This window comes from Symphalangus syndactylus, chromosome 17, assembly GCF_028878055.3.
Source record: "Symphalangus syndactylus isolate Jambi chromosome 17, NHGRI_mSymSyn1-v2.1_pri, whole genome shotgun sequence".
NCBI lineage: Eukaryota > Metazoa > Chordata > Mammalia > Primates > Hylobatidae > Symphalangus > Symphalangus syndactylus.
In genome coordinates this window covers 33,203,400-33,229,871 of record NC_072439.2, presented here as the reverse complement: position 1 = coordinate 33,229,871, position 26,472 = coordinate 33,203,400, and the positions used below count along the sequence as shown (strand labels likewise).

The following is a 26,472-nucleotide window of genomic DNA, read 5'->3' as shown; positions in this document are numbered from 1 at the left end:
AGCCTGGGCTACAAGAACGAATTTCTGTCTAAAAATTGTGAACCTATGGAGTACAAAAAAGAAAAAAAAATTGGCCAGGCGGTGGCTCACACCTGTAATCTCAGCACTTTGGGAGGCTGAGGCAGGCAGACCACCGGAGGTCAGGAGTTTGAAACCAGCCTGACCAACATGGTGAAACCCCGTCTCTACTAAAAATACAAAATTAGCCAGGCATGGTGGCGCATGCCTGTAATCCCAGATACTAGAGAGGCTGAGGCAGGAGAATTGCTCAAACCTGGGAGGTGGAGGTTGCAGTGAGCAAAGATTGTGCCATTGCGCTCCAGCTTGGGCAACAAGAGTGAAACTCTGTCTCAAAAAAAAAGAAAAAAGAATTTAAATAAAAAAAAAACCTTTTTCTTCTTCTAGCCATTGTTTCATTTCTCTTCTTCCCTTTACAGTAAAACATCTTGAAAGAGCTATCTATTCAAGAATCATATATACTTGCTGTCTCCAATTTATTTCCTTCCATTCTTTTTTCTTTTATTATCTTGAATATATTATCAGATAATACAAAAGTTTACATGTAGTTATAAAGTGTAATAATAGAGGAACACCTGAAAGAGGTACTCTCAAGTACTAGACTAGATTCATTGCCCATAAATTACGTACACATGAATTTCTCCATCTCATCCTCTGCACCTCTTCTAGAGGCAACCACTGTCCTAAATTCTGTATTTATTACTCTCTTGCTTTTTATTTTATTTTATTTTTTGAGACTGGGTCTCACTTTGTCACTCGGGCTGGAGTGCAGTGGCTCGATCATGGCTCTCTGCAGCCTCGGCCTCCCTGGCTCAAGCAGTCCTCCCACCTCAGCCTCCTGAGTAGCTAGGATTACAGATGTGCATCACCATGCCCAGCTAATTTTTAAATTTTTTGTGGAGACAGGGTCTCACTCTGTCATCCATAGTGGAGTGCAGTGGCATGATCGTAGCTCACTGCAGCCTGGAACTCCTGGGCTCCAGTGATCCTCCTGCCTCAGCTTCCCAAGTAGCTAGGACTACAGGCACTCACCACCACAGCTGGCTAATTTTTAAATTTTTTTGTAGACACAGGGTCTTGCTATGTTGCCCAAGCTGGTCTCGAACTCCTGACCTCAAGCAATCCTCCTGCCTTGGCCTCCCAAAGTGCTGGGATTATAGGTGTGAGCCATGGCACCCAGCCCTATAACTTTTTTTTTGTTTTTTTTTTTTGAGATGGGGTCTTACTCTGTCACCCAGGCTGGAGTGTAGTGGCGTGATCTCAACTCACTGCATCTTCCACCTCCCGGGTTCAGGCGATTCTCATGTCTCAGCCTTCTGAGTAGCTGGGACTACAGGCGCATGCCACCACACCTGGCTTATTTTTGTGTTTTTAGTAGAGACAGGGTTTCACCATGTTGATCAGGTTGGTCTCGAACTCCTGACTTCAAGTGATTCGCCCACCTTGGCCTCCCAAAGTGCTGGGATTACAGGCATGAGCCACTGCGCCCAGCAGCCCTGTTACTTTTTAAAAATATAGTTTTAGTTTTCTGTGGAAGAAAGTGAAGCCAGTTTACTTCTATACTGCCATTTTGGACTGAAAGTCTTCCCCAAAAAAACATAGTTTTAAAATCATGTTTAATTAACTTGTTTGCACTGTTCTAAGTACTTTGTATAACTGTATATAATTATATCTACATAATATATAGTTATATAACTATATTTTATCTTATTTAATCCTTACAACTTCATTATTATTATTCCCATCTTATAGATGAGGAAAAGTGAGTTACAGAGAGTTTGAAAATCATACTGCTAGTGAATGGCCCAACTGGGATTTGAACCCAGGTAATCTAGTTCCAAATCTGTGCTTGCAACCACTGCTGTAGTGTCTTATTGCAGCACATAGTCTTCTGTCTGTTTTTGTTTTTGTTTTTTTACCTTCAGTTTTGTGTGTTCACAATTCATTCATGTTGCATGTAGATGTGGTTTATCCATTTTTCATGCTTTACAATATTTCATTTGTGAATATACTGTAATTTATCCATTCTCCTACCAATGGATTTTTGGATTGTTTCTAGATTGTGTTTATTCATTTTTGCTATTTTTGAAATTGCTGTTCTGAACATTCTTCTGTATGTAGTATCCTTGTGCTAGAGTTTCTCTTGGGTTTCTACCTAAGAGTGGGATTGGTGAGCCATCAGGTATGCGAATATTCCACTTTGGGAGATAATGCTAAATTTATTAACAAAGTATTGTACCAAACCTGTTTCCATCAACAGTGTATAAAATTTGTCATAGATTTACATCCTTTCCATTTTTTGATAATGTCAGACTTCTCTCATTCCCTCTGAAACCAAACTAATTAGGCTTTTATTCCTACCACTCCACCAAAACTGCTCTTTTGAAAGTCTGCAGTGACTCATGTTATTAAGTAAATGTTTATTTATTTATTTATTTTTTATGACAGAGTCTCGCTCTGTCACCCAGGCTGGAGTGCAGTGGCACGATCTCGGCTCACTGCAACCTCCGCCTCCCAGCTTCACATCATTCTCCTGCCTCAGCCTCCCGAATAGGTGGGACTACAGGCGCCTGCCACCATGCCCGGCTAATTTTTTGTATTTTTAGTAGAGACAGGTTTTCACTGTGTTAGCCAGGATGGTCTCGATCTCCTTACCTCGTGATCCACCCGCCTCAGCCTCCTAAAGCGCTGGGATTACAGGCGTGAGACACCGTGCCCAGCCCCAATAAATGTTTATTTCTTAACTTTCATCTTAACCTGTCAACAACACTTGACACAATTGATCACTCTATTCCTTGAGAAACTTTCTTCATTTGACTTATAAAATGCCACACTCCTGGTTTTCTTCTCATTTCTATGGCCTCTCTTTTTCTGATTCCTTTCCTAGTTTCTCCTCATTTTCCTGACCTCTAAACCTTGGAGTACTGCAGGACTCAGTCCTTGAGCCTCTTTCTGTCTATACTTCTCTCTTCATAGTTTTATCCAGGTCTTGGACGGGTGCAGTAGCTCATGCCTGTAACCTCAGCACTTTGGGAGGCTGAGGTGAGCAGATTGCTTGAGCTCAGGAGTTTGAGACCAGCTGGGGCAACATGGTGAAAACCCGTCTCTACCAAATATACAAAAATTAACCAGGCGTGGTGGTGCATGTCTGTGGTCCCAGCTACTCAGGAGGCTGAGGTGGAAGGATCACTTGAACCCAGGAGGCAGAGGTTGCAGTGAGCCGAGATTGTGCCACTGCACTCCAGCCTGGGTGACAGAGGGAGACTCCATCTCAAAAAAAAAAAAAAAATTTATGTCCAGTCTCATAGCTTTGAATAGCACCCGTATGATGGAACTCTCAACTTGGACTGGAACTCTCAACTTGGACTGCCCTCCTGTATTTTAGATTTATATATTTAACATCACACCTGACATCTCCATTTAGACATTTATTAGACATTTCAAACTTAACATATTTAAACAGAGCTCCTGCCTGCTCTTTTCCTCCCTGCCCTGCCAAAACTGTTCTCCGTCTCAGTAAATGGCAACTTCATTCCTCCATATGCTCAGACCAAAAACCTTAATATTATCCTTGACCTTCTTTTCCCCCATAACTCCATATCTAATGGCATACTACTAGTATCCACTTTATTGAGCTGTCAGTAATGAATGCCTGGCACATAGTAAATGATCATTAAGGTTAACAATTGACCGGGTGTTGTGGCTCACACCTGTAATCCTAGCACTTTGGGAGGCTGAGGCAGGTGGGTGGATCACCTGAGGTCAGAAGTTTGAGGCCAGCCTAGCCAACATGGAGAAACCGTGTCTCTACTAAAAATACAAAAATTAGCTGGGTGTGGTGGTGCACACCGTCCCAGCTACTTGGGACGCTGAAGCAGGAGAATCACTTGAACCTGGGAGGTGGATTTTGCAGTGAGCTGAGATCACGCCATTGCACTCCAGCCTGGGTGACAAGAGAGAAACTCTGTCTCAAAAAAAAAAAAAAAAAAAAAAAAAAAATCCCAGCACTCTGGAAGGGCAAGGCAGGCAGAATACCTGAGGTCAGGAGTTCTGCCTGGCTAATTTTTGTATTTTTGTAGAGATGGGGTTTCACCATGTTACCCAGGCTGTTCTTGAACTCCTGAGCTCAAGTAATCCTCCCACCTCAGCCTCCCAAAGTGCTGGGATTACAAGCATGAGCCACCATGCCTGGCCTGAGCTTCTTGAAAGAGTAGTCCGTATAGACTCTCTGTTTCCTTACCTCCTACTCTTTTTCTTAGTAAGATCTTTTCCTTCCTTCCTTCCTTCCTTCCTTCCTTCCTTCCTTCCTTCCTTCCTCCCTCCCTCCCTCCCTTCCTTCCTTCCTTCTTTCTTTTCTCGCTTTCTTTCCTTCTCTCCTTCTTTCTTGTTTTTTTGTTTGTTTGTTTAAAATGGAGTCTCGCTCTATCTCCCAGGCTGGAGTGCAGTGGCGTGATCTTGGCTCACTGCAACCTCTGCCTGGTGGGTTCAAGCAATTCTCCTGCCTTAGCTTTCCTAGTAACTGGGACTACAGGTGTGTGCCATCATGCTTGGCTAATTTTTTGTATTTTCAGTAGAGATGGGGTTTCACTATGCTGGCCAGGCTGGTCTCGAACTCCTGACCTCATGATCTGCCCCCCCCCCCCCCCCCGGCCTCCCAAAGTGCTGGGTTTACAGGCGTGAGCCACTGCACCTGGCTTATTTTTATTTTTAATTGTGACAAATATACATAATGTAAAATTTACCATCTTGAACTTTTTTCTTTTTTTGAGACGGAGTCTTGCCCTGTTGTCCAGGCTGGAGTGCAGTGACATGATCTTGGCTCACTGCAACCTCCACCTCCCAGGTTCAATTGATTCTCCTGCCGCAGCCTCCCAAGTAGCTGGGATTACGGGCACCTGCCATCACACCTGGCTAATTTTTGTATTTTTAGAAGAGAAGAGTTTTCACCAGGTTGGTCAGGCTGGCCTTGAACTCCCGACCTCAAGCAGTCCACTCACCTCAGCCTCCCAAAGTGCTGGGATTACAGGCGTGAGGCGCTCACCTTGCTTGGCTCATCTTAAACATTTTAGTATACAGTTTAGTAGCATTAAGTGCATTTACATTGTTGCGCAACCCATCTCCAGAATTCTTTTCATCTTACAAAACTGAAACTCTATACCCATTAAACAACTCCACATTCTCCTCTCCCTCTAGCCTCTGGCAACCACTGTTCTACTTTCTGTCTCGATTAATTTGACTATCCTACGTACTTTATGTAAGTGGAATCATACAATATTTTTGTGACTGTCTTATTTCACTTGGTTTAATGTCCTCGTGGTTCATCTATGTTGTAGCATGTGTCATTGTTTCCTTGCCTTTCACCCTGAATAATGTTTCATTGTATGTACAGCATATAGCACGTATTTGTTTATTCATTTGCCCATTGATGGATACTTGGGTTGCTTCTACCTTTTGGCTGTTGTGAATAATGTTGCTATGAACTTGAGTGTACAAATACATTCAAGTGTCCCTTTGAGACACTGCTTTCAATTCTTTTGGGTATATACCCAGAAGTGGAATTGCTACATCATATGGTAAGTCTATTTTTAACTTTTTCAGGAACCACTGTCCTGTTTTCAACACTGCACAAGGGTTCCAATTTCTCTGCATCCTTACCAACACTTGTTGTTTTCTGCTTTTTTTTTTGAAGGAAAATTTGTATTTTAATTATTTTTATGTACAGAAAACTCAACAGTGTACATTTAACCCAGTTTAGTGGCAAGTTCTTTAGCCTTTGCCTTTTCGAGCTTGGCGATACGAGCCACAGACTTAGGACCCAGGACGTTGCCGCCCCAGTGACGGTGGATCTCTTCGTATCTGTCATTGTAATTAGTCCTGATAGCTTCCACCAGCTTAGCCAAAGCGCCTTTGTCTTCCGAGTTCACCTGTGTGAAGGCGACAGTGATGCAGGTCTTCCTGTGGACTAGACGTCCCAGTCTTGCCTTCCCCTTGATAATGCAGTAAGGGACCCCCATTTTACGACACAGGGCAGGCAAGAAGACAGCCAGCTCAATGGGATCCATGTCATGTGCAATCACCACCAGCTGAGCTTTCTTGTTCTCCACCAAGGTGGTGATGGTGTTAACTCCTGCTCGAAGGACAGGTGGTCTCTTCGTGGGGACGTCCCCTTTGCCAGCAGCTTTCTTCTCGGCCCGGGCTAACAGTCTCTGCTTCTTCTCTTGCTTTGTCTCTGGTCTGTACTTGTGGGCCAGCTTAAGCAGCTGAGTAGCTGTTTGGCGGTCCAGGGCCTGGGTGAACTGGTTAATCGCAGGAGGCACTTTCAGCTGCTTATAGAGGATGGCTCTCTGCCGCTGCAACCTGATATAGCGGCGCCATTTCACAAAGCGGGTGAGGTCTCTTTTGGGCTGGGTGTCCTGTCCAGTGCCAAAATTCTTAGGCCTTTTCTCAAACAGGGGATTCACCACTTTCTTAGCCTCCTGCTTCTTCACGACAGCAGGGGCCAGAGCCACCTTCTTTCCCTTGGCCTTCTTTCCTTTCGGCATCTTGGGCGGTGGGAGGAGAGAGATTTTTTTTTTTGATAAGTAGCCATCCTGATGGGTGCGAGGTGGTATCCCATGGTTTTGATTTCTGTTTCTCTAATGATTAGTGATGTTGAACATCTTTTCACATTTGTGAAATGTCATTTGTAAATCTTCTTTGGAGATAAATCTATTCAAGTCTTTTGCTTATTTTATTTAATTAATTTATTTATTTATTCGAGACAGAGTTTTGCTCTTTTTGCCCAGGCTGGAGTGCAATGGCATGATCTCGGCTCATTGCAACCTCCACCTCTTGGGTTCAAGTGACTCTCCTGCCTCAGCCTCCCAGGTAGCTGGGATTACAGACGTGCACCACCACGCCCAGCTAATTTTTGTATTTTTAGTAGAGATGGGGTTTTGCCATGTTGGCCAGGCTGGTCTCGAACTCCTGGCCTCATGTGATCCACCCACCTCAGCCTCCCAAAGTGCCTGGAATTACAGGCATGAGCCACCATACCCGGCCCATCTTTGGGATTTTGATAGGGATTACATTGAATCTGCAGATTACAGGCATGAGCCACCACACCTAGCCCATTTTTGGGATTTTGATATGGATTACATTGAATCTGCAGATTGCTTTGAGTAGTACTGATATCTTTTTTTTTTTGAGACGGAGTCTCGCTCTGTCATCCAGGCTGGAGTGCAGTGATCTCGGCTCACTGCAACCTCTGCCTCCCGGGTACAAGTGATTCTCTGCCTCAGCCTCCTGAGTAGCTGGGATTACAGGCACCTGCCACCAAGTCCGGCTAATTTTTGTATTTTTAGTAGAGATGGGGTTTCACCATCTTGGCCAGGCTGGTCTTGAACTCCTGACCTCGTGATCCACCCGCCTCGGCCTCCCGAAGTGCTGGGATTTCAGGCGTGAGCCACCCCGCCTGGCCCTGATATCTTAACAATGTTAATGCTTCAAATCCATGAGCATGGAGTCTTTCCATATATTTGTGTCTTCTGCAATTTCTTTTAGTAATATTTTTGGCTTTCACTGTACAAGTCTTTTGCCTCCTTGGTTAACCTTATTCTTAAGCATATTAATATTTTTGGTGCTATTAGAAATGGAACAGTTTTAATTTTCTTTTCAAATAATTCATTGTTAATTATATAAAATTCAGAAATTCTTTTTTTTTTTTTTTTTTTGAGACAGAGTCTTGCTCTGTTGCCCAGGCTGGAGTGCAGTGGCGCAATCTTGGCTTACTGCAACCTCCGCCTCCCAGGTTCAAGCAATTCTCCTGCCTCAGCCTCGCAAGTAGCTGGGATTACAGGTGCCCGCCACCACGCCCAGCTAACTTTTTGTATTTTTAGTAGAGATGAGGTTTCACCATGTTGGCCAGGCTGGTCTGGAACTCCTGAACTCAAGTGATTCGCCCACCTCAGCCTCCCAAAGTACTAGGATTACAGGCGTGAGCCACTGTGCCCAGCCAGAATTCAGCAATTCTATAAGTCTATGTTTGTGTATTGATTCAGCAAATCAGATATTGCCTTTCTGTTATAGAGGGTAAAGATTTATTTCTTTTAAACCCCGTGCCCTTATGTTCCAGCTGCCCCTTTCTTCCCAGCTTCCGTGTATAAGTTGTGTCATGATTTTTAGTTAAACCAGTATTCAATATTTATATTATTATGATTTTATAAGTATTATTTCTAGCTAAGCTGTATAATATGCTAATAGTTCCTTTGTTCAAGTTTTGTTTTCCCTGGAGTTAATAATTACCTTGTTTTCTTAGTTTTATTTTATATAATAGACAGTATTTTTACATACCGGTTACTGTTCTTTAATTTTTTTTGAGATGGAGTTTCGCTCTTGTTGCCCAGACTGGAGTGCAATGGCGTGATCTCAGCTCACTGCAACCTCTGCCTCCCAGGTTCAAGCGATTCTCCTCCCTCAGCTGCCTGAGCATACCAGTTACTGTTCTAAGCCCTTTATAAAATTTAACTCACATAAACCTTCTAAAAACTGAGAGGCCAGATGCTTCATTACATTCCGGCTTCACTGGCCTTCTATTCCTTCCAAAGTCCCACCTTATAGCTTTTAACCGTGTGCTCCCTCTTTCTGGAATGATCTCTTTCATTCTCCGAATGGCTAGTTTCTTCTCATCCTTGAAGTCTTTCATACTTAAATGTCATCTTTCTGACTAGTCTAATGAAAATAGGCCACAGCCTTCTTTTTGTTTTTTTTTTTGGTAGCCCATTTATCACAGTGGGTAATTATTAAATTATTTTATGATTATTTGATTAATGTCTCTCTCCCCACTAAATACCCCTGAAAATTTTATTAGGGCCAGAACCATGTCTGGTTTAGCTAAGCATTTTGTCCTTGGTACCTAACATAGTACCTAGTACTCTAAAGTGGGCATTGAATATTTATTGAATGAATAGATGTCAGCTCCTTTTATGTTTCAGACACCATGATAAGAGTTTTACATGTATGTATGTATGTATGTATGTATTTGTACTTACATATATGTATATATTTATTTATTTATTGCAGAAGGGGATCTCACTTTCTCTCCCAGGTTGGAGTGGAGTGGTGTGATCATAGCTCACTGCAGCCTCAAACACCTGAGCTCAGGTGATCCTCCTGCCTTAGCCTTCCATGTAGCCGGGACTACAGGTGTACACTAACACACCCAGCTGATTTTTTAAAAATTGTTTTTTTAGAGACAAGGTCTCACTATGTTGCCCAGACTGATCTCGAACTCCTGGCTTCAAGTGATCCTCCCACCTCAGTCTTCAGAGTAGCTGGGATTATAGGCAAGAATAACCACACCTGGCTACCTGCATTTATTTTAATCCCCACAACAGTCCTATTTCATAGGTGCTGTTAACTGTCCCCATTTTATAGGTGAGGTCAAGCAACTTATCCAAAGTCACACAGCTAATACAAGACAATGGTAGAATTAAACCTAAATATTGGCTGGGCTTGGTGGCTCATGCCTGTAATCCCAGCACTTTGGGAGGTCAAGGCAGGAGGATCACTTGAACCCAAGAGTTCAAGACCAGACTAGGTAACATGGCAAGACTAAGTCTCTACAAAAAATTCAAATATTAGCCAGGTGTGGTAGCATGCGCCTGTAGTCGCAGCTACTCGGGAGGCTGAGGTGGGAAGATTGCTTGAGCCCAGGAATTCGGGGCTACAGTGAACCAGGATTGTGCCACTACACTCCAGCCTGGGCAACAGAGTGAGACCTTGACTCAAAAAAAAAAAAAAACCCCAAAACCCCTAAGCCTCTGCGACTTTTGAGCCAGTGTTTTAACCATTTTCTGTTGGTTAATGGGATTTATAGTCAAGAAAAATGCTTTTTTTTTTTTTTTTTTTTTTTTTTTTTTGAGACGGAGTCTTGCTCTGTCACCCAGGCTGGAGTGCAGTGGCGCGATCTCGGCTCACTGCAAGCTCCGCCTCCCGGGTTCACGCCATTCTCCTGCCTCAGCCTCTCCGAGTAGCTGGGACTACGGGCGCCCGCCACCACGCCCGGCTAATTTTTTGTATTTTTGGTAGAGACGGGGTTTCACCATGGTCTCGATCTCCTGACCTCGTGATCCGCCCGCCTCGGCCTCCCAAAGTGCTGGGATTACAAGCGTGAGCCACCGCGCCCGGCCAAGAAAAATGCTTTTTAAAAAATTGAGTAAACATTGATTCCTTGCCTATTCAGTTGCTTAATGAACAGTGAAAAATTAAGTAGTTATATAAAAAGTGAATCTGATTTTCCCTCATTTGTAAAATAAAGACATTAATTAGGAATGAAATTGATTTACTTTAACTCAAATTGAATTACTATTAAATTATTATTTTACAAATAATAGGATTTGCAAACTGGTAGGGCTGTACTCTAACCTTTACCCCACTATTTCAATTACCAAAAATAATATTTGCATAGCACTTAAAGATTGTTGGGGTTTGAGGGTTTCAATTGGAAGCACTCCTCTTACTTTAATCCAGTTAAGAAATACGAAAAAAGTTTGACAGATGGAAATAAAATAACACTTATTACTAATAAAACTAATATTCGAGAAGATAGCTTATATTTGTGGGCTAGTAGATGTTCTAATACTGAATCCAGAATTAGACAGATTTATCCACCTAAATACAAGCAGTACTTAAAAACCAAACAAAAACCTATGCACTTCGTGTGGGCACTTACCCCTGTAAAATTTGACGAGTTCAGAGTAGCAAAGCTGAGTGTATACTCTCTGCAGCTAGCTGGATCTCAAAATAGGAAAGAAGGAGCTGTGTTTTTCTTCTAGTCACTAAAAAGGGAGGGGTGATATGCTAAACGCTTGGCTGTCTACATTGAAAGAAACATCTGGAGTAGGGAATAAGTGTTTTTCCCTAAGATGATAACAATCCAGAGAGAAGCAAGAGTCAAAAAATAAAATAAACATAAAAAATTTTAAAAGATGATACAAGATTCTCTTGATTGGGTTCCATTTTCACTTATTAGATCAATGCTTAAATCTAGTAGATTTATTTTTTTTTAGACAGGGTCTCACTGTCATCCCGGTGGAGTGCAGTAGCATGATTACCACTCGCTGCAGCCTCAACCTCCGTGGATTCAGGTGATCCTCCCGCCTCAGCATTCAGAGTAGCTGGGACTACTTACGGGCACATGCCACCATGCCCAGCTAATTTTTGCATTTTTCTCTTTTTTTTTTTTTTGTAGAGACAGAGTTTCGCCATGTTGCCCAGGCTGATGTCAAACTGCTGGGCTCAAGGGATCTTCCCACCTTGGCCTCCCAAAGTTCTGTGATTACAGGCATGAGCCACCACACCTGGCTCTAGTAGACTTTTTGATGATTGAGGTAAAATGATAAACTAAATCCCTTTAATTGTTTTTTGGTGTCATTTTAGACTACTGATTTGAACATATTTAAAGTGTGGTTTTTTTTTTTTTTTTAAATGGGGCTTATAGTTAACGAAAACCATGGACTGTCCCTGTGTTTCTTTTTTTTCTTCTTTTTCTTTTTAATTCAGGGTTTCACTGTGTTGCCTAGGCTGGAGTGCAGTGGCCCGATCTTGGCTCACTGCAGCCTCAACCTCCTCGGCTCAAGTGATCCTCACAGATCAGCCTCCTGAGTAGCTAGGACTATAGGTGCACACCACTATGTTAGGCTAATTTTAAAAATTTTTCGTAGAGGCAGGGTCTTCTTGTGTTGCCCAGGATGGTCTCGAACTCCTGGGCTCAATCAATCCTCCCATCTCTGTCTCCCAAAGTGTTGGGATTATAGCCGTGAGCCACCATACCTGGCCTCTTTATTTATTTTTTAACCGTTCCATATTTCATTTCATTATTTTTATTTATTTAGTTATTTATTGAGATGAAGTCTCACTGTGTCACCCAGGCTGGAGTGCAATGATACAATCTGAGCTCACTGCAACCTCCGCCTCCTGGGTTCAAGCAATTCTCCTGTCTCAGCCTCCAAATTTCTTTTTTGAAAAATTTTATATAGAGACATTATCTGACTGTGTTTCCCAGGCTGGTCTCAAACTCCTGGCCTCAATGATTCTCCTGCCTTGGTTTCTCTAAGTGTTGGGATTACAGGCATGAGCACCACACCCAGCCCCATACTTCATTTCAAATTGTCCATGAAGGCCAGGTGCGGTGGCTTACGCCTGTAATTCCAACACTTTGGGAGGCCGAGGTGGGTGGATCACCTGAGGTCAGGAGTTCGAGACCAGCCTGGCCAACATGGTGAAACCTCATCGCTACTAAAAATACAAAAAAATTAGCTGGGCGTGGTGGCGGGTGCCTGTAATCCCAGCTACCTGGGAGGCTGAGGAAGGAGAATCGCTTGAACCCAGGAGGCAGAGGTTGCTGTGAGCTGAGATCATGCCATTACACTTCAGCCTGGGCAACAGAGTGAGACTCCATCTCAAAAAAAAAAAAAAAAAAGTACTGAGAGTCACCTTTTTTTTTCTTTTTTTTGAGACAGTCTTGCTCTATGGCCCAGGGTAGAGTACAGGCTGGTCTCGAACTCCTGACCTCAAGGATCCACCCGCCTCGGCCTCCCAAAGTGCTGGGATTACAGGTGTGAGCTACCGCACCTGGCCTAGAGTCACCTCTTTTTTGGGGGGGAGGGATGGAGTCTTGCCCTGTCCCCCAGGCTGGAGTGCGGTGGTGCGATCTTGATCTCAGCTCACTGCAACCTCCACCTCCCAGGTTCAAGTGATTCTCCTGCCTCAGCCTCTCAAATAGCTGGGATTACAGGCATGCGCCACCACACCTGGCTAATTTTTGTATTTTTAGTAGAGACGGGGTTTCACCATGGTGGCTAGACTGGTCTCGAATTCCTGGCCTTAAGTGATCCACCCACCTCAGCCTCCCAAAGTGCTGGGATTATAGGTGTGAGCCACCATGCCTGGCCATAGAGTCACCTTTTAAAACCAGCTATAGGCCGGGGTGGTGGCTCACGCCTGTAATCCCGGCACTTTGGGAGGCCAAGGCGGGGGTATCACAAGGTCGAGAGTTCGAGACCAGCCTGACCAACATGGTGAAACCCCATCTCTACTAAAAATACAAAAATTAGCCAGGCGTGGTGTCGCATGCCTGTAATCCCAGCTACTCAGGAGGCTGAGGCAGGAGAATCGCTTGAACCCAGGAGGTGGAGCTTGCAGTGAGCTGAGATCATGCCACTGCACTCCAGCCTGGGCAACAGAGCGGGACTTTGTCTCAAAAAAAAACCTATCTATGCTGGCAGTTATGTGGCGTGTATTCTCTGCCTCAGGCTCTGTTTTAGAGATGCCTTTCTTGTTTTACATTGTTTTTAGGAAGAGGAGTTGCAGGAAATATTTGTTTCTTTCTCTTACATGATTTGAGCTTCAATAAAATATATTTATCTTGTGACTGACTTTTCTACCTGGAAATGAAGTAGAGTGATGCCACCTAGGCTGAATTCTGTGCCAGTTCATGGTAACCTCTGGTAACCTAACGTCTCAAGATAGTTTTAGTGGTTGGAATGTCTTCTTCTGTCTACCCATCCTCATAATATTTTGTTGTTGTTGAGACAGTCTTGCTCTGTTGCCAGGCTGTAGTGCAGTAGTGCAATCATGGCTTAGTGCATCCTCAGCCTCTCAAGTTCAGTGATCTTCCCACCTCCTGAGTAGCTGGGACTACAGGCACATGCTACCATGCCCAGCTAATTTTTAATTTTTTTTTTTTTTGGTAGAGCTGGGACTTTGCCATGTTGCCCAAGCTGGTCTTGAACTCCTGGGCTCAAGCAATCCACCTGCCTCAGACTACCAAAGTGTTGAGATTATAGGCATGAGTCACCACACCTGGCCCTCATCACATTTTTTAAACTACATATTTAAATTTCAATAGTTTTGGGGGTACAGGTGGTTTTTGGTTACATGGATAAGTTCTTTAGCGGTGATTTCTGAGATATTAGTGCACCTGTCACCTGAGCAGTTTGCACTGTACCCAATATGTAGTCTTTTATCCTTCACACCCCTTCCAGCCTTCCCCTCCTAGTCCCCAAATTCCATTATATTACTCTTGTGCCTTTGCATCCTCATAGCTTAGCTCTCATTTATAAGTGAGAACATATAATATGCGATTTTCCATTCCTGAGTTACTTCATTTAGGATAATGGCCTACAGCTCCATCCAAGTTGCTGCAAAATACATTATTTTGTTCCTTTTTATGGCTGAGTAGTATTCCATGGTGTATATACATCACATTTTCTTTATCCACTTGTTGGTCGATGAGCACTTAGGTTGGTTCCGTATCTTTGCAGTTGCAAATTGTGCTGCTATAAACATGCACCTCATCACATTTTTATAACAGCTCTACTGAGATATAATTCACACATCACACAGTTTAAAGTTCACACATCATCAATTTAAAGTATACAATTCAGTGGCTCTTAGTATATGCAGTTTTGCATCCACTACCATAATCAATTTTAGAACATTTTATTATCCCCAAAAGGAAATCCTACCCACTTACCTATCACCACATAATCCTCCCATTACTCCTCTCCCATTGCCCTAGGTAGTCACTAATTTACTTTCTATATCTATAGATTGCCCTATTCTGGACATTTTATACAGATGAATCATGCAACATGTGGTCCTTTGTGATTGGCTTCTGTCTGTTTGCATAATGTTTTTAGGCTTACTTCACATTGTACAATGTATCAGTACTTTCTCCCCTTTTATGGCTGAATAAATATTTCATCATATGAATATATCACATTTTATTTATCCAGTTATCAGTTGATAAACATTTGTCTTGTTTCCACTTTGGGCTATTATGAATAGTGCTTCTGTGAAATTTGTGTACAGGTTTTGTGTAAGCATATGTTTTCTTCCCTTTTTTTTCTTTTCTTTTTTTTTTGAGACAGGGTCTCACTCTGTTGCCCAGGCTGGAGTACAGTGGCACGATCTTGGCTCACTGCAATCTCTGCCTCCCGGGTTCAAGTGATTCTTGTACCTCAGCCTTCCGAGTAGTTGGGATTACAGGCATGCACCACCACACCTGGCTAATTTTTGTATTTTTATTTATTTATTTATTTTTTTGAGACAGAGTCTCGCTCTGTCGCCCAGGCTGGAGTGCAGTGGTGCGATCTCAGCTCACTGTAAGCTCCACCTCCCGGGTTCACGCCATTCTCCTGCCTCAGCCTCCTGAGTAGCTGGGACTACAGGTGCCTGCCACCACACCCGGCTAATTTTTTTGTATTTTTAGTAGAGACAGGGTTTCACTGTATTAGCCAGGATGGTCTCAATCTCCTGACCTTGTGATCCCCCCGCCTCGGCCTCCCAAAGTGCTGGGATTACAGGCATGAGCCACCGCGCCCGACCTAGTTTTTGTATTTTTAGTAGAGACAGAACTTCACCATGTTGGCCAGGGTGGTCTTAAACTCCTGGCCTCAAATGATCCGACTGCCTCAGCCTCCCAAAGTGCTGGGATTACAGGCTTGAGCCACCGCGCCCGGCCTAGTTTTTGTATTTTTAGTAGAGACAGAACTTCACCATGTTGGCCAGGCTGGTCTTAAACTCCTGGCCTCAAACGATCTGACTGCCTCAGCCTCCCAAAGTGCTGGGATTACAGGCTTGAGCCACCACATCTGGCCCTGTGTGGGCATGTTTTCAATTCTCTTAGGTGTATACCTAGCAGTGGAGTTGCTAGGTCACATGGTAACTTTATGCTTTAAACATTTGAGGAACTGCCCAACTATCCTCCAAAGCAGCTGCATCGTTTTGCAATGCCATAAGCGGTATACGAGGTTTCCAATTTCCAATTTCTTTACACCCTTACCAGAACTTACCTGTCTTTTTTATTATAGCCATTCTAGTAGGTATAAAGTGATAGCTTGTTGTGATTTTGATTTGCATTCCCTTGATGGCTCTCCATTAAAAGTTTATTATTCTGGGCCAGGTACGGTGGCTCACACCTGTAATCCTAGCACTTTGGGAGGCCAAGGCAGGTGGCATCATTTGAGGTCAGGAGTTCAAAACCAGCCTGGCCAACATGGTGAAACCCCATGTCTGCTAAAAAATATTTTTAAAATTAGCCAGGCATGGTGGCGGGTGCCTATAATCCCAGCTACTCAGGAGGCTGAGGCAGTAGAATCGCTTGAACCCGGGAGGCAGAGGTTGCAGTGAGCTGAGATCACACCACTGCACTCCAGCCTGGGCAACGAGAGCGAAACTCCATCTGAAAAAAAAACAAACAAAAAAAGTTTATTGTTCTGGCTGGGCATGGTGGCTCATGCCTGTAATCCCAGCACTTTGGGAGGCCAAAGTAGGAGGATTGCTTGAGTCCAGGAGTTTGAGACAAGACTGGGCACATAATGAGTCTCTGTCTCTATTTAAAAAAAATAATTATTTGTTCTGTTTATCCTTTCAAGGCCCAAGTGTCTTTTTTGAGAGACTTCACCCTCAGGAATTAATTGTGTCTTCTTTCATATTCCTATACCATTAGCACAAACATTTTGTTCTGCTACTTTTCTTTTCTTTTTTGAGACAGTTTCGCTCTTGTTGCCCAGGCTGGAGTGCAATGGCATGACCTCAGCTCACTGCAACCTCTGCCTCCCAGGTTCAAGCGATTCTCCTGCCTCAGCCTCCCAAGTAGCTGGGATTACAAGTGCCCACTACCATGCCTGGCTAATTTTTTTGTATTTTTAGTAGAGACGGGGTTTCACCATGTTGGCCAGGCTGGTCTTGAACTCCTGACCTCAGGTGATCCACCTGACTTGGCCTCCCAAAGTGCTGGGATTACAGATGTGAGCCACCGCGCCCAGCCCATTCTGCCACTTTTCTAGATTGTAAGCTCTAGTTTGTGAACTTGTTAGTGACTCCTTGTGGATGTGCATTTAAATTTATTATGTACCTCCCTGTGGAGCGTGTTAATAAATAAATATATTATGAAATATTTCACTCATACACCATTCATCTGTGAGTCCCCACAGCATATGTACAAGCAGCGTTTGTACATAGTTGGTATTCAAATATTTGTTTGGCTGGATGTGGTGGCTCACACCTGTAATCCCAGAACTTTGGGAGGCTGCCAAGGTGGGCAGATCACATGAGGTCAGGAGTTCGAGACCAGCCTGGCCAACATGGTGAAACCCCATCTCTACTGAAAATACAAAAATTAGCCAGGCCTGGTGGCACATGCCTGTAATCCCAGCTACTTGGGAGGCTGAGGCAGGAGAATTGCTTGAACCTGGGAGGCAGAGGTTGCAGTGAGCTGAGATTGCGCCACTGCACTCAAGCCTGGGCAACAGAGTGAAACTCTGTCTCAAAAAACAAACAAACAAACAAATATTTGCTGAATGGCTGAAATAGTGCAAAGGATCTCATGGGTAATTATTATGGGGTCTGTTACTTCTCAGAGAAAGTAGACTTTCTCTTATTAGGTGATACAATGACTTGGAACCCAGGAAATAATGTATTTTAGGCAAACGTTCAGATATGTTGTATGTCCTGGAGACCAGTGGCCCCAGGAGTATGTTTTGTGGATCATCCACATTCCCGTTGCATTAGGAATTTTGATGTTAGGCTGCTGGATTATGTATCTGTGAGACTTTTTAGGGATTTATTAACATGATACACAATTAGCAAACCCTGTGTTTATTTCACTCATTTTAACAAATATCTGTGCCTATTATGTGCCAGGAACTTAGCTAGGTATCAGACATGGGATTGAGTTTTCTACTGCTCTGGCAGTTCATAGTTAAGGGCCCAGGGTGAGGACGACTTTGATGGCAAATGAATGGATACAGGATTCATAAATTTTATGAAACTAGACTAAATGAGCACTTGATCGGAGAGCTTAATTTTCAGAAATACAACTTCTTTATTTGTTTTGATTTGTTTTCTTGAGACAAAGTCTCACTGTGTCACCCAGGCTGGAATGATCTCGGCTCATTGCAACCTCCGACGCCCAGGTTCAAGTGATTCTTGTGCCTCAGCCTCCTGAGTAGCTGGGATCACAGATGTGCACCACCACATCTAATTTTTTTATTTTTAGTAGAGACGGGGTTTCACCATGTTGGCCAGGCTGGTCTTGAATTCCTGGCCTCAAGCGATCCACCTGCCTCTGCCTCCCAAAGTGCTCAGATTACAGGCTTGAGCCACTGGGCTGGGCCAGAAATACAGCTTCTTTAAAGACAATGTTTTACTTATACTAGATTATAATTGCAAGTAGCTCATCTGATTGGATCATTCTCTTAAAAGATCTGATGAAAACCTAGTGATTGGGAAGTAGGCATTGTGCCACCCTCCTTCTATCATTATAATCTCTTGAAAGAGAGCAAATGGAAGGACACTCTCTTTTCTCCTAGTTTCATACAACTCAGTAAGACAGGAAACATGAAGTTTCTGCTACGGGTACAGGGGAATTCGATTTTTCTTTTTCTGGGTGAAAGATGAAGGAGTTACATATTTTTATGTCCATGTCCCACCAGCCTTTCCCTCAGATTAATGAATGCTCTAGGGAAGGGAAGGATAGGACTGTATTATCACTCATACTAGTTTGAAATGGTTCTCAGGGGCCATCAGTCTTATGTCAGGCCCTATGCTAGAAAATGAAGAGCCAGGCAGGGTGTGGTGGCTTACGCCTATAATCCCAGCACTTTGGGAGGCTGAGGCGGGCAGATCCACCTGAGGTCAGGAGTTTGAGACCATCCTGACCAACATGGAGAAACCCTGTCTCTACTAAAAATACAAAATTAACCGGGCGTGGTGGTGCTTGCTTGTAATCCCAGTTACTCAGGAGGCTGAGGCAGGAGACTCACTTGAACCCAGGAGGTGGAGGTTACAATGAGCTGAGATCATGTCATTGCACTCCAGCCTGGGCAACAGGAGCGAAACTCCATCTCAAAAAAAAAAAGGAAAAAAAAGAAAATGAAGAGCCAGATTTTTTCCTTAACCCTCCTGTACTATGGTGGATTTCATAAACTGCAGCAGATTCTAAATCTTAAATCTCATTTGCTATTTATTGATATGTCCTAAATGTCATTTTCATGTGAGAATCAATGTCAGGGTTATTAGAAGACCTGAATTGGCTGAATTGTCAGTTCTCCAGGTTTCTCTTAAGAAAGGGATAGACTAGACCAGGCGCAGTGGCTCATGCCTGTAATGCCAGCCCTCTGGGAGGCTGAGGTGGGCAGATTGCTTGAGCTCAGGAGTTTGAGACCAGCCTGAGGGACATGGTGAAACCTTGTCTCTACAAAAATACAAAAATTAGCCAGGTGTGGTTGCGTGTGCCTGTAGTCTCAGTTACTCAGGAGGCTGCGGTGGGAGGATCACTTGAGCCTGGAAGGTTGAGGCTACAGTGAACTGTGATCGTGCCACTACATTCCAGCCTGCCTGGGTGACAGAGTGAGACCCTTTCTCAAAAAAAAAAAAAAAGGCCAGGCATGGTGGCTTATGCCTGTAATTCCAGCCCTTTGAGAGGCCGAGGTGGGTGGATCACATGAGATCAGGAGTTTGACAGCAGCCTGGCCAACATGATGAAACCCCGTCTCTACTAAAAATACAAAAATTAGCTGGGTGTGGTGGCACACATCTGTAATCCCAGCTACTTAGGAGGCTGAGGTAGGAAAATCACTTGAATCCGGGAGGCAGAAGTTGCAGTGAGCCGAGATTGTGCCATCGCACCTCAGCCTGGGTGACAGAGCAAGACTCTGTATCAAAAAAATAAATAAATAAATAAAAAATAAAAGGAAGGGAGGAAGGGAAAGGATAGGCTGAGGCAGGAGGATTGAGGCCAGGAGTTCAAGACCAGCCTAAGCAACATAGCAAAAAATTTAGAAATCAGCCAGGTATGGTGTCATGCATCTGTATTCCTAGCTACTTGAGGGACTGAAGCAGGAGGATCACTTGAGCCCAGGAGTTTGAGGCTGCAGTGAGCTATGATCGTGGACCACTGCACTCCAGCCTGGGTGACAGAGCAAGACCCTGTCTCAAAAAAAAGAAAAAAGGGATAGATCTCTGCTCTAACATCCATCAGTTTGCTTCACTCCTTTCAATGGCATGCGGTTTTATTTGGCTCCTAGAAAACGAAACCTTGCAGGTTTTTACTCATAACCTTGGTTTATGCTCATTAGGTGGAATGGCAGAAGTCATTTGAATTAGTAGTATTTAGAAGAGGACTCATAATTGTACTGTGCCCCTCATGATTTCAAGATTTAAGCAGAGCCATCACATGTGGCCTAAAATCTTAGATGTCTGGGATGATATTAGATTTGCTTTTAGAAGTAAGGGATGGTAGCATATCATCATGTAGCAAAGAAATATGTAAAGAAATCCAATAAAAGAGTATTCTAGGTATGAGTCTTCTTATGAAGTAGACTGGAAGTGAATGGGCAACATTAATGGGTTTATATAGAGAGAAATGACATGATCATTGAGAAGGCTAATGCTAGCTGCATTATTGAGGGTGGTTTGGAGGTGTAGGAGAACAGAGGCAGTCAGACAAGTTAAGAGATATTAGAAATAAGGGAGTTCAGGAAAAGGTACAGAAATTAATTTTAGACTTGCAGAATTTGAGATTACCTGCTTGATGTATATATGTTGAATGCTTTCAGAATAAACATGAGTTAATTCATTCACTTAGTAAACATTTGAGTACTTGAGGCCAAGCATGGTGGCTCACACCTGTAATCCCAGCATTTTGGGAAGCTGAGGTGGGCAGATCACCTGAGGTCAGGAGTTCAAGACGAGCCTGGCCAACATGGCAAAACCCAGTCTCTACTAAAAATACAAAACTTAGCCGGGCATGGTGGCATGCGCCTGTAGTCCCAGGTACTTGGGAGGCTGAGGCAGGAGAACCGCTTGAACCAGGAGGTAGAGGTTGCAGTGAGCTGAGATCGTGCCACTGCACTCAGCCTGGGTGACAGAGGAAGGCATGAAAAGCCTGGTAGTGTGATGACGAGTCTTGAAGTTTGATTTATTAACTAAAAGCTAATGTATTGCCTTAGAAATGTAGGCATGTAAAGGAGGTAATGTTTTTAAAAACTTCTAGTATTTCACTGATTTTTTTGTGTGAAATGCAGGAATTTCAGTTTTATTCCCTGGAGGTGGGAAGTAGTCTCAAGGCTGGGGCTTTTTTGACTTTGGATCTGCCAGTGAAACCTAGACAGGTACCCACTTGGTTACCAGGACAGAAAAGGAAACTTTGATTGATTATTCAAATTCAAAGCAGGATGCTAGGAAACGGCAGATTTAAGATTAGTTGGATGACTGGAATTTAGCATATAAAGATGTGTGAAGACACCCGTGTGGAAAGGACATTTCTATTTCCCAGAAGCGTCACTCCCTTCTCAGAGTGATCAGCCACACGTAAAAGCAGAAGGAAAGCAAGAGAGGTAGGATAACTGAGATGGTAGATATAAAATCCTTAGCACAGGCCAGGTGCAGTGGCTGACACTTGTAATCCCAACACTTTGGAAGGCGGAGTCAGGAGGATCCCTGAAGCCCAGGAGTACGAAACCAGCCTTGGCAACATAGTGTGTCTTTACAAAATTAAAAAATGTAGTGGCAAGTGCCTGTAGTCCCAGCTACTTGGGAGGCTGAGGTGGGAGGCTTGCTTAAGCCTGGGAGGTCAAGGCTGCAGTGAGTCATGATCATGCCACTGCACTCCAGCCTGGGTGACAGTGCAAGACCGTCTCAAAAAATAAATAAAATACTTAGCACCATATACAACAAGTGCCAAATATCAGTAATAGTTATTCTTTTAAAATTAAGAGTCTTTTTTTTTTTTTTTTTGAGACAGAGTCTCACTTTATCCCCCAGGCTGGAGTGCAGTGGTGCAGTCTCGGCTCACTGCAACCTCATCCTCCCGGGTTCAAGCGATTCTCCTGTGTCAGCCTCCTGAGTATTTTAGCAGAGACGGGGTTTCACTATGTTGGCCAAGCTAGTTTCCAACTCCTGACCTCATGTGATCTGCCTGCCTCGGCCTCCCGAAGTGCTGGGATTACAGGCGTGAGCCACCGCACCCTGCCAGGAGTCTTTTTTGAGACAGAGTATCACTCTATTAAGCCATCCTCCCACCTAGGTCTCTTGAGTAGCTGGGACTGCAGCCATGCACAATCATGCCTGGCTAATTTTTGTATTTCTTTTTTTGTGTGTGTATGTGATAAAGATTGTTCTGTCGCCCAGGCTGGAGGGCAGTGGTGTGATCTCTACTCACTACAACCTCCGCCTCCCAGGTTTAAGCAATTCTCCTGCCTCAGCCTCCCCAGCAGCTAGGATTATAGGCGCACACCACCAAGTCCGGCTAATTTTTGTACTTTTAGTAGAGATGGGGTTTCACCATGTTAGCTAGGCTGGTCTCAAACTCTTGACCTCAGGTGATCTGCCCACGATGGCCTCCTAAAGTGCTAGGATTACAAGCGTGAGCCACTGCACCCAGCCTAATTTTTGTATTTCTTTTAGTAGAGGCGAGGTTTTACCATGTTGCCCAGGCTGGCCTCAAACTCCTGGGCTCAAGTGATCCACCCGCCTTGGTCTCCCAAAGTGCTGAGATTACAAGTTTGAGCCACTGCATCTGACCAAGAGTTTTTAAAAATTGAGTCTTTTTTAAAAAAAGAATTCTTGTAATTTAATTTTTTTTTTTTTGAGATGGAATCTTGCTCTGTCACCCAGGCTGGAGTGCAGTGACACGATCTCGGCTCACTGCAGCCTCCACCTCCTGGGTTCAAGCGATTATCCTGCCCCAGCCTCCCGAGTAGCTGAGACTATAGGCGCATGCCACTACGCCCAGCTAATTTTTGTATTTTTAGTAGAGACAGGGTTTCAGCATGTTGGCCAGGCTTGTCTTGAACTCCTGTCCTCAAGTGATTCACCCACCTTGACCTCCCAAAATGCTGGGATTATAGGCGTGAGCCACCACACCCGGCCGAATTCTTCTAAAATTAGAATGAAGGACAAAATTCTCCTTCCTTTGCAGATATAGATAATTCACCCATATTGAGCTGTCATCTGTCTGCAGAGGCTTGATATTTCCCCTATCAGCTGTCAAGGATCCAGGGGAACTTGAGATGCCTTTGTGGAAAGCACATTTAAAGATTTAGAGCTTTCTCTTCACAATAGAAAAGACATGGAGTCAACCCAAATGCCCATCAATGATAGGCTGGATAAAGAAAATCTGGTAAATATATACCATGGAATACTATGTGGCCATAAAAAGGAACAAGATTATGTCCTTTGCATGGACATGGATGGAGCTGGAAGCCAGTATCCCCAGCTAACTAATATAGGAACAGAAAACCAAACACTGCATGTTCTTGCTTATAAATGGGAGCTGAACAATGAGAACACATGGACATAGGGAGGGGAACAACACACACTGGGGCCTGTTGTGTGGACAGGCAGGGTAAGAGCATCAAGATAAATAGCTAATGCATGTGAGGCTTAGTACCTAGGTGATGGGTTGGTAGGTGCAGCAAACCACCATGGCACCTGTTTCCCTATATAGCAAACTTGCACATGTATCCTGGAACTTAAAATAAAATAAAATGTTTTAAATAAATAGTAATATTAACATTGGTAGTAGTGGTACTAAACAGCTTAGTTTTTTCATGTAATAGTATATTTTTAGTATCCTTCCAGGAAAAGACATATGGATGTGCCATATTATTTTTAATGGCTTACATGGTACTCCTTTTATGTATGCACTATAATTTATGTAACCAGTTTTCTCACTGATGAGTATATGCTTTTTCAGTATTTTACTATTATAAACGAATGATGCAATGAATATCCTTGTACATATATATTTGTGCACATATATAAGCATCCCTACAAGTGGAATTTCTGAATAAAAGGATATATACACTTAAAAAAAAAGATTTAGGGCTTTGAGGCAGGCAGCCAAGTACCTGGATACCTACTCAGTGAGCTGGCCCTCAACATCTTGAGGACTACCTCTCTCTGACTCAGGAAGTTACTTTTGTTTAAATTATATAGCAATTCCTTCTGTTTTGTTTTTCTTTAATTGTCTAGGACCGAGACTGAGATCTTTAAGACATAATATTGGCTGGGCGTGGTGGCTCACGCCTGTAATCCCAGCACTTTGGGAGGCCGAGGCGGGTGGATCTTGAGGTCAGGAGATCGAGACCATCCTGGCTAACACAGTGAAACCCCGTCTCTACTAAAAATACAAAAAATTAGCCGGGCGCAGTGGCGGGCGCCTGTAGTCCCAGCTACTCGGGAGGCTGAGGCAGGAGAATGGCGTGAACCCGGGAGGCAAAGCTTGCAGTGAGCCGAGATCGTGCCACTGCACTCCAGCCTGGGCAACAGAGCAAGATTCCGCCTCAAAAAAAAAAAAAAAAAAAAAAAAAAAGACATAATATTAAGAAGACCTTGGTACAAAATTAGCTGGGTATGGTGGCGCATGCCTGTAATCCCATCTACTCGGGAGGCTGAGGCAGGAGAATCACTTGAACCCAGGAGGCCGAGGTTGCGGTGAGCCAAGATCACGCCATTGTACTCCAGCCTGGGCAACAAGAGCAAAACTTCGTCTGAAAAAAAAAAAAAAGAAGAAGAAGACGTTGGCCAGGTATGGTGGCTCATACCTGTAATCCAAGCACTTTGGGAGGCTGAAGTGGGAGGATTGTTTGAGGCCAGGAGTTCAAGATCAGCCTGGGCAACATAGCAAGACTCCGCCTCTACGAATTTTATTTTATTTTGAGACCAGGTCTCGTCTGTCACTCAGGCTGGAATGCAGTGACACGATCTCAGCTCATGCAGCCTCCACTTCCTGGGCTCCAGTGATCCTCCCACCTCAGCCTCCTGAGTAAGTGGGATTACAGGCACCCACCACCATGCCCAGCTAATTTTTGTATTTTCAGCAGAGATGGGGTCTCACCATGTTGCCCAGGCTGGTCTCAAACTCCTGGCCTCAAACAGTCCTCTCACTCAGCCTCCCAAAATGCTGGGATTACAGGCATGAGCCACCACACCCAACCAAAAATGTTTTTTAAAATTAGCCATGTGTGGTGGTATGTGCCTGTAGTCCGAGATACTTGGGAGGCTGAGGCAGGAGGATCACTTGAGCCCAGGAGTCTGAGGTTACAGTGAGCATAATCATGCCACAGCACTCCAGCCTGGAAGACAGAGCTAGACTCTGTGTCTTAAAAAAAAAAAAAAAAAAAAAAAGGGAGAGAGGGAGTGAGAAATACCTCAATTCCCTATAAATTGGTGGCGTGATATTTAAAGAATAGACAGGGTAGTCACAGTGGCTCACTCAGGCCTGTAATCCCAGCATTTTAGGAGGCCAAGGCTGGAGGATTGCTTAAGGCTGGAGGATTGCTTAAGCCCAGGAGTTCAAGACCAGCCTGGCCAACATAGCGAGACCTGAAAAATAATAAATAAAGGATAGAGAATTATGCTGTAAGATACCCTATAAAAATCTCTGGGGATCATAGGATCTAAAGTATTTAATGTAAAAGTATGTCACCATAATCTCTTCTTATACTAAACATTACTTTGTCTTTTAGCTTTTTTTTTTTTTTTTTTGAGACAGAGTCTCACTCTATCACCAGGCTGGAGTGCAGTGGCGTGATCTTGGCTCACTGCAACCTCTGCCTCCCGAGTTCAAGCGATTCTCCTGCATCAGCCTCTGGAGTAGCTAGGATTACAAGCATGCACCACCACACCCAGCTAATTTTTGTATTTTTAGTAGAGACAGGGTTTCACAACGTTGGCCAGACTGGTCTTGAACTCTTGACCTCAGGTGATCCACCCGCCTCAGCCTCCCAAAGTGCTGGGATTACGGGTGTGAGCCACCGCGCCTGGCCTGTCTTTTAGCTTTTAAGCAGCTGCTGAGAACGAATACTAACCACATTCTGAACTGTATTTAAGGCCAAAATAACATGAAAGAAGTATAGAGGTAAAACTGCTCCTTTGGTAATTCACTTTTATCAGTGATTGAACAGAGCTGAGAAGGCAGCTCATTCATGATGATGATATTAACTGATAATATTAACTGATGATATTATTTATTCATCAATAAAGTCACTATGGATTCAAAGATAGGCAACTCAGACAATTTTCTGCCTTTATGGAGCTTACAGTCAGCAAAAACACTGTGGGACTGGTCCCTCTGATCAAGAGGTAAATTCTTTAGGCTTTTTGCTCTATAGTAAGCCATTGCCTACCCTAGCCTTCATCTCTCTATCAATTTGGATATAAACTCATTTATGATGCTCTCTTGTTGAAGAATTAGAACTTCCTCAGCTGAGAAACATAAGGAGGGAATCCATGGTAGGGCTCTGGAGAAACCATAGCTTCTTTTTATTCTTCCCTTCTCCAGTAAGAATATGTCAGTTCCCTGGGTGCTCATATGTATTACCCTTTTCTCTCTTACATATTATAGGTAAACATATTATTAGTTTACAGGGTCTTTGTCTCCAAATTGTTTTAGGAAGCCAGATA

General features: G+C 43.7%; 2 protein-coding genes across 13 annotated transcripts in view; one reads left to right on the top strand and one right to left on the bottom strand.

Moving 5' to 3' along the window:
• RBMS2 (RNA binding motif single stranded interacting protein 2) overlaps window positions 1-26,472 on the top strand; it is a 102,408-nt gene that overhangs the window by 17,340 nt on the left and 58,596 nt on the right. The window contains exon 1 of one of the 12 annotated variants that reach the window (XM_055246840.2): window positions 1,808-1,844. The exons of 10 other annotated variants lie outside the window; for them this stretch is intronic. The gene's annotated coding sequence lies outside the window, so the exon portion shown is untranslated. Of the gene's footprint in view, window positions 1-1,807; window positions 1,845-24,475; window positions 24,596-26,472 lie in introns of those variants that run through there. One more of the 12 variants, XM_055246839.2, reaches the window with a different exon arrangement.
• LOC129465208 (large ribosomal subunit protein eL8-like) lies at window positions 5,735-6,577 on the bottom strand. Its single transcript, XM_055246966.2, has one exon. The coding sequence runs from the start codon at window positions 6,558-6,560 to the stop codon at window positions 5,760-5,762; it is 801 nt and encodes a 266-aa protein (XP_055102941.1). The 5' UTR covers window positions 6,561-6,577; the 3' UTR covers window positions 5,735-5,759.